This window comes from Cariama cristata, unplaced genomic scaffold (assembly GCF_000690535.1).
Source record: "Cariama cristata isolate BGI_N322 unplaced genomic scaffold, ASM69053v1 scaffold2480, whole genome shotgun sequence".
Classification (NCBI taxonomy): domain Eukaryota; kingdom Metazoa; phylum Chordata; class Aves; order Cariamiformes; family Cariamidae; genus Cariama; species Cariama cristata.
The window spans coordinates 49,778-57,405 of NW_009596196.1; the positions used below are offsets into that span (position 1 = coordinate 49,778).

At 39.7% G+C, this 7,628-nt stretch overlaps 1 protein-coding gene across 1 annotated transcript in view; it reads left to right on the forward strand.

Annotated features, from left to right (window-relative positions):
* The window catches only part of PLCB1 (phospholipase C, beta 1 (phosphoinositide-specific)), a gene marked incomplete at both ends in the record, with an annotated part of 80,575 nt that overhangs the window by 36,799 nt on the left and 36,148 nt on the right, over nt 1-7,628 (forward strand). The window contains one exon of the mRNA XM_009704931.1: nt 1,972-2,118. Within this exon, the coding sequence (XP_009703233.1) occupies nt 1,972-2,118 (147 nt within the window). The remainder of the gene's footprint in view (nt 1-1,971; nt 2,119-7,628) is intronic.

Genomic DNA, 7,628 nt, shown 5'->3' on the forward strand with positions numbered 1-7,628 from the left:
CTTTAAACCTCCTAGTCTGGCTGAAAGGAGGGCACTCAAAACAACACGGAGATACTGAAGATGACTCTGCATGAGCTGTCTCAAACATCAGAAGCTGCAAATCACTATAACGTGACATGGCTCTGCTGGTTCCCCATGTAGCAGCTATCCCATTCAGATCTTACCTGTTTTTTCCTGTATGATGTTGCTTGTGTAGTCTAAGTGTACACCACAGACCGTATCTATATCCCAGTGAACTTGGTGCAGAGTGTTTCTCTTAAGTGGATTTTAGCTCAAGCTAACTCCATGATAACACCTGATGCTGTTTACATTCATAATGTCCCTCTGGTAGATTCACGCGGCAGATAGGTTGTTCATAAATCTTTAGTTTCATGAAAAACCTCAGTGATGTTTTTTTCCCTGATTTTCTCCATCTTTTGTTTTTTCTTGTGGAAAGGAAAGTACGTAGGCCTCTCTCTGTGGATGATTTGTTACTTTAACAAAGCAGCTGTGGAGCCTGAGAAGATTGCACTCAGATTACAGTCTTAAAATAGTGGATGGACTTGATATTTTTCCTTCCAACCATCTTACAATTGTTGTCATAAGAATGAATGATAATTGCATTGCTCCGTATTGTCACTACATTTCTTGTCATATGAATAGGTTCGTTTAGTGCCACCATCTTGGGTAGTTATGAAAATGAGGCATCTGAACTTAAGACTGTTATATTTTTTTCCTCTCTGATCAAGACCCAGATCCTAGGGTCCAAGCACAGATTTTAAGTAAATGTTTTACATGCTGTGTTTGCATCGTGTGGTTACAAGCTTTACAAATATGATGCAGCGTTACCCATTACTTTTTCATATGCTAGAAAAATACATGTAAGTTTATATGTTTTAGGGTAAAAAGGGATTGAGTGGCAGAGTTAGGAGTAGAACTGAAGTATTCCATTTTTCAATGCCATAGCCAGTCGACTAAGTTGTTTTTTTTTTCAATAGAGATGCTATGGAGAATATTTTGGGTTGGGGATAAGAGGTAAGAAATCCTCATTGCTGGGAGTCACCAGGCGTGTAGCTGCTCCAAGGTTCTTCAGAGATACAGAAGATCTGTTTTACTATAGGCAGTAACTGAATTAACTGAAGTTACATGGTTGAGTAGGCAAAATAACAGAAATACCAGGTAAAGAAAAATGTCAAACTCGTTTGGTTAAGCATTAATCTTCAAATATAGAATACTGGATTTATTTTATTTCATTTTTGTCTAAATGTACAAATTTACACCTTTTTATGCAGAAGACTTGACAGAGAAATTCATCCTGATATAATAAGCACAGCTCCACTGAGATCAACGGTGATATTTAAGCTGAGGATAGGACTCAGCTTTCTAATTTGCCAGCAGCACACGAAATGATCATTTGTGCTGGCACTCGAGTGAGAGATGAATTGGACGACAAATGTAAAAATTACAAAGCAAACCTTAGTTCCCACTTGAAAGGTGGTTCATTTAGTTTGCTTTGCTTTGCGGTGTGGTTGAATTCATACACGCACACTGAATCATTCAAAAGAGGTCAAAGTTACCTGTTTCTTGCTGTGGCTCTCTGTTTTCTGGTTTCTTGGTTTCCTCTGGAAAGCCTGCTTTCTTCTGTCTCTAGAAGACCCCTTTCCTTGATAGGCTTTGATTTATTTTCTCTGCTTTTATAGCCTTCTGTAACTCTGATTCCCCTGTGCCCTTGATTATCTATAGACACTGGTTATGAGATGATTTATCTTTGGTACAGGTAAAGGGATGCATTTTACCTGCAACTTGTATGGCTGAAAATGAGGTAACAGTAACAGAAAGAATATACGAATAACTAGATGAAGGCCAGTCTGATGATTGTATGGTCTCTCACACACACCTTCGTGTAAGTGTATATTGAACATAACATCTGTATGTCACAAAATCTGTACGTGAAAGTAATTGGTGCTTTCCCTGGATCTGTGTTTCTCTCAGGACAGATATCAGTGGATGGATTTATGCGGTATCTGAGTGGAGAAGAAAACGGCGTTGTTCCACCTGAGAAACTGGATTTGAATGAAGATATGTCTCAACCACTGTCACACTATTTCATCAATTCCTCACACAACACCTACCTCACAGGTACAGTGTTGGAGAGATCCGATTTCTTATCTTTGAGAAATTCATAGCATATTTGCAGTGATACCATAAAATATACTATGAGTAAGTAAAGCTTACTTTTTGTATATATTACAATATCCTAAGAGCAGTAAACGATGGAGGAGCATAGTCTTCAGGGAAGCAAGGGTAGCATTTGATTGTTGTTCTAGCTGCTATACACATACATCAAATATACTTCAATTAACAGGTGAGCAACAGTTACATTGTTCAGATAAGGTCTGGTCTGAAGCCCAGTGAAGTCCCTGGAAAGTTTCCCTCAACTTAGATGGGATTCCAGGTTAAGGCCCTTATTTGGGGAGGAAAGGGAACAATGTACTTTTTGTGACAAACAAGGATACCCAAACAAGTATATGAAGTAGAATGTGGGAAACATCACTGTAGCTAATAAATTTACTCCTAAGCATCAAATCTGGCAGTTTGTTGACCTCCATCAAATTTGCTTTGATTTAGACATTAGAGAGATCCCAACGTGGCGTGTAGCTTTCTGACAGTCCATTCGTATCTGCAAGGAATAGAAGTCTAGTCTCTGACTATATCTAATGTCTGAGCTGAAAGTTTTAGGTGCTATCATGTTTTTAAAAAGGCTGAGCACCTGGAAGCTCCTGTTAAGTTGAATTAATGAGTCTGAACTGTATTGTTTGCACAGCGAAGTCAGCAATGCTTTAAGATTCCGAAAAAACTAAGACAGTTTAGGAATCCAACTTTTAGCACTCGTTTTCTATTCTAACATGCTGTCTTAAAAAGGTTGAGCACCTGGAAGCTCCTGTTAATTTGAATTAGAGTTAATAAGTCTGAACTGTATTGTTTGCACAGCGAAGTCAGCAATGCTTTAAGATTCTGAAAAAACTAAGACAGTTTAGGAATCCAACTTTTAGCACTCGTTTTCTATTCTAACATGCTGTCAACTTGTGAGAAAATAATTGTAAATTTACTGTTTTACTTTAGTTTATGTAGGAAAAAACCGTTTTTGACAAGCAGATGTGCACAGGGAGTTCTCTCCTATTTGATGTGATGTTCGCTTTGTCTTGTCATGTTTGCTAATGACTTAGCATTATTTAAAAAAAAAAGTAGTAATGCTAAAGTGTGTGCTAAAAATGTGGCTCATGGATAACGTAGGCTTTTTTATGTTATTAACAGACTTGCTTAACTGACAAAGTTCTTCACAATGCCAGTGTGCCAAAACATAAACAAAACCACGCAGGGGTGATGCCCAGTTTAAACAGAGCATATGGTAGTTACTTTCATCTGTTTTGTGTTTGTTATAGCACTTTCTACAACACCTTCTAGTACGTTCATAAAGTGAATGAACTGTCATTGTTTCCATTAGACACCATTTTTCAGAGGTTTATATCTTGGCTGTAAAATATGTTTTGTGCCAAAACTTGGCATATAAGTATTCGGCTTGACAGCTATTTTGTTTCTCTGAATTAAAAGAAATGAAAATCAGTGTGGCTACTTTTAAGTTATGATTCCAATATGCAGAAATTTATGCTCTTTGGAAGAGTGCAGACATGTCCAAAGCAAAAGCAATTTTTAATTATGATATTTTGCAGGCCTCTTACCTCCAGTATGGACTTTGTTCCGTCAGTGAGGATTAGGACCTACTTAAGCCAAATGCTGCAGTTTTATACAGCTTTTCTGGAAGAAAACAGTAAAACTGTTGTACAAATGTGGGAAGCATAGGCCCACAGGGAGGACAGAGGGTGCAGTTTAAAGTTGGTCTGAAGAGATAAAACACTACTCTCCCCTCTGCCAGCATGAATTTGTAGCCAGTACCATACCACAGATTTTTGTTGGGGCTGATCAGGACAGAGTCATGTCCTGAAGGTCTGGAAGCACAGAAACCAAAGAGCAAAGAATTAAGGATGGGAATTCATGATTAGTCCAACCTATTCTAAATTTTGTAATTGCACCGCAAGTGACCTAACATATTTAATTATTTTAGGAGAAAGAAAATGTATCTTGAAACTTTCCAAATTTAGTTTGACTTGTATGTGAAAGTCTGCAAATCGTCTGAGATTGCACCTACAGGTTTCTTTGCCTGCATTTCTAAATAATTTCAGAAGCTACATTTGGAAGTATCATCTTCAGTCTTAATTTAACATCATATTCCTGGCTTAGTAAATTCGGGAGAGTAAATCATAGTAAACTCGGGGGAATAGTGCAAAATAAGTTTGAATCTCTTTCAAATTCCATTTCGGAGTGTGTATTTTCACATTTACAGGCGCAAAGCACAGGCCCTTCCCTTTCAGTGGGTTCATTATGTTCGGTAAATATGTGGCAGCTGACTGACAATGGGATTAATGATTTGATTTTCATCCACGTATTACAAAAACTGACAACCTTAGATTTTGCTTTGAGGCTAGACCAGATACAGTAATCATATTGCCATTTGCTTTCTTCCAACAAGGACTTCGTAAAATCAATAAAATTAATGGTGGCAGACTATTCTTTTTCCCAGGAAGATTTCGAAGAGTCTGCTCTGGTGCTCATGGCTTTGGAAGGAAAGCTTTGGTAGCACCTCTACCCTCATTGGAGCTGTGAAATAGCAACTAGTCATGTAATAATTATTAGGACAATAAGAAAACTGTTCAGTCTAGCAAGACTTTATGATAACTGTGCTTAATGCCCTACCGATTATCTCTCCCTTTGTTAGTTTTTTAAACCTAGAAAAAGCATGCACAAAGAAACAACATTATAACATAAAAAGAAACGTGCGCACTCTGAATTTATTTTTAATTACCCTGATAATTCTCCTAGCCTTTTGTAGAAACCCTTGGCAGTACATCAAGTCCTGATTATTTATTTAGAAGTGTTACTGCTTTCTTAGGTAAATGTAAATTTTAAGAACAAAGGTAAAAATCCACGAAGAAAGAAGTGATTTATAGTGAACCTAGGCTAGCTTAAAGAAATGTCATCTTTTGGAAACTTTTTTTACTATCTCTCATCTTTTTTTCTCCCTGGTATCATTCATTTTATTTATTTACTCCTTTGCACCCTTAATGTGCAACCCTGCTTTTTTCTGGTTTCTCACCAGCCTCACCTCAGATTACTGCTGTTGTCACAGTGGGGAGTGACTTTGCAGCATTTTTCTCAGCAGCATCCAAAGTCAAAGACAAATGATGACGTATTGTTGTCAGCATTGCACGCTTTGATGGCTGCGCAACTTGCTGTTGTATATATGAAATGCAAAATCTGAAAATCACAAGCCTGTAATGCATGTTTTGTCTTTGGCTAAAAGGAAAAATAATAGCAGCAGAAGGTTGCAGAGCTATCAGTTTAGTGTGCGTAGCCAACGTGGGACTATCGCATTCACCCTCAGCATCTGCTTCCCTCCTTACAGTCCAGTACTTTCAGTTGTTTCTAGAAAAATGTCTCATGAGGGCCATGCTCTCTTCTTCTTTATTGCTACTGTGGCTTCTCCTCTACCGTCCTCCAGCTTTTCTGTTCTCAGTCATTCCTCAGTCCTAACTGTTCTGCTTATTATCTGCATTCAGCACTTCCTTGAAACCTCCTTCACCTTCAAAACCTCCAAAAGAAGTATCTTCACAGTTTCCAAGATGACGGCACCATATGGAAGGGAAGGAAAACTGGGTGATGCCTGCTCTGAGCATGAGTTTGTCATACCACCACGAGCAGTTCTTGGCTGGCTGCTGCGTTGAGCTCAGGTGATCGGCTGGCAAGACCCAAGGCTCTGCTCTCTTCCAGTCCCACCACATCCTTCCTGATGGACTAGAGGGTCGGAAAGCTCAGGGGGCTCCTGCAGCAGAGAGGAGCTGAGCTGAGGAGCAGCTGTAGCTGTCTACCCAGCTAATCCTGTCCAGCAATCTAAGGCAGATAAATGAGGTTCTTCCTGGCGCTGGGGTCACAGTTTATCTTAGCACAAGGGCTAACAAGTAAAAAGGAGTAGTGGTTGTTGTGCAGCTTTTCCATCCATCGGCAGTTTAAGGGAGTTTTTGGGTTTTTTTTAGTTTCCAGCTGTCATTTTTCATGATTCCCCTTCAGAATATCATAAAACTTTGTGTAACACTGAGGAAAAGGACTGAGTTTTCAGAGATGAAGTTAATTAGAACATGATGGCTTCACCTCGCAGGAAGGAAGCTACAGACCACTATCTGGGCCCTGTGGCCTGTTCAGGGCAACTGTGGAAGCTGCTTCCACAATTACATCATTGAATTGACTGTAGCCATTAAAAAAAAAAAAAAAAATTCAGTAGAGGGAAAGCTGTTGTTGCTTCACAAAGTGGAAAGATAATCTCTGTGGAAGGTCTTAGGTGGAACTTTCTGAGATACCGGTTTGGTGCCCTGCTCCCCCAAAATATCCTATGTATAAAAAAAATAGCTTCAATAAGATGATGAGTCCCATCTGCCTGACTCTCTTGCCATCTTCCTCTGAGGCAGTTTGACTTTTGTGAGAAGATGACTACTCATTTAAGCAGACTCTGAGTAAAAATTCCTTAGGTCTCCTGCTCTGTCATGTTTTTACATGACTGCTCTAATTTTGACAGCTGAGTGTTCATACTAGCACTGTTAAACCTCAGTTTATCTTTTTGTTGTCCTAAGGGGTACTTGCCTTCCCTTACCAACTTCACCAATGCCAGTTCCCTCTTTCTGAAGTCATCCTCTAACTGAGGGAATTTCTACTTTTAAAAGTGAGTTAAAACCTTGTAAAAGGGAGAGAAAACATCATACAGATTGTATCCTTAAGGGAAAATTAATTATTCTAATACAGATCAGCAACTGACATCAAAATCTCTAGAGGAAGCTTGCCTCCGGTAGCAGCAGAGGTGAACATAAAGAGTTTAAAAAAATACATTGTTTGGTCTGATCTGAAATAACTAGATTCTCAAGGAGAAGAAATGTCAAGATCATGAAAGTGTTTTGTTTCATTTAAGCAATATTTCATTCGCTACTGCTTAGTGAGTTTTCAAGATCATCCTCTATGCCTTCTCTTGCCTCTTTAGGCCAACCAGTTGAAGCATATTGAAATAGGAGCTATGTTATTTGAAGCATATTGAAATAAGAGATATGTTATTTTCTACACCTTGCTCTTTAAGGAGGATAAAACTGTGTTGAGGATTGGGTAACCTCTCTGACTCCAATAGCAGCGTTTGAAGAGCTTCAAATAGCTGAAATCCGTAAGACAAAGATACGGAGAGCTGGCAGCAGGGGAAGGGTGCTGTGAGTAGGTCCTGGTGGGTCCCACTCCCTCACTGCAGTTGGAGAGACTCAGCTGGTCATGCAGTCTGTCTGTCTCAAGTGGGTCCCACAGCCAGGACGAGGGTTACCCCACGCAGTCCATGCCGGATAGTGTCCGTCAGGTAGCCTGGCTGCAGCGTGGGAGCTGCCCGGGCTCTGCTAGCGGCTGAGCTGAAACGCAAACTCAGAGGCTGGCCAGCCTCAGCCCTCCTGGCGTACGCAAGTATTGCATCTTCTGCTTGGATGGGCCTGAATCAATACTGACAGCAAGTG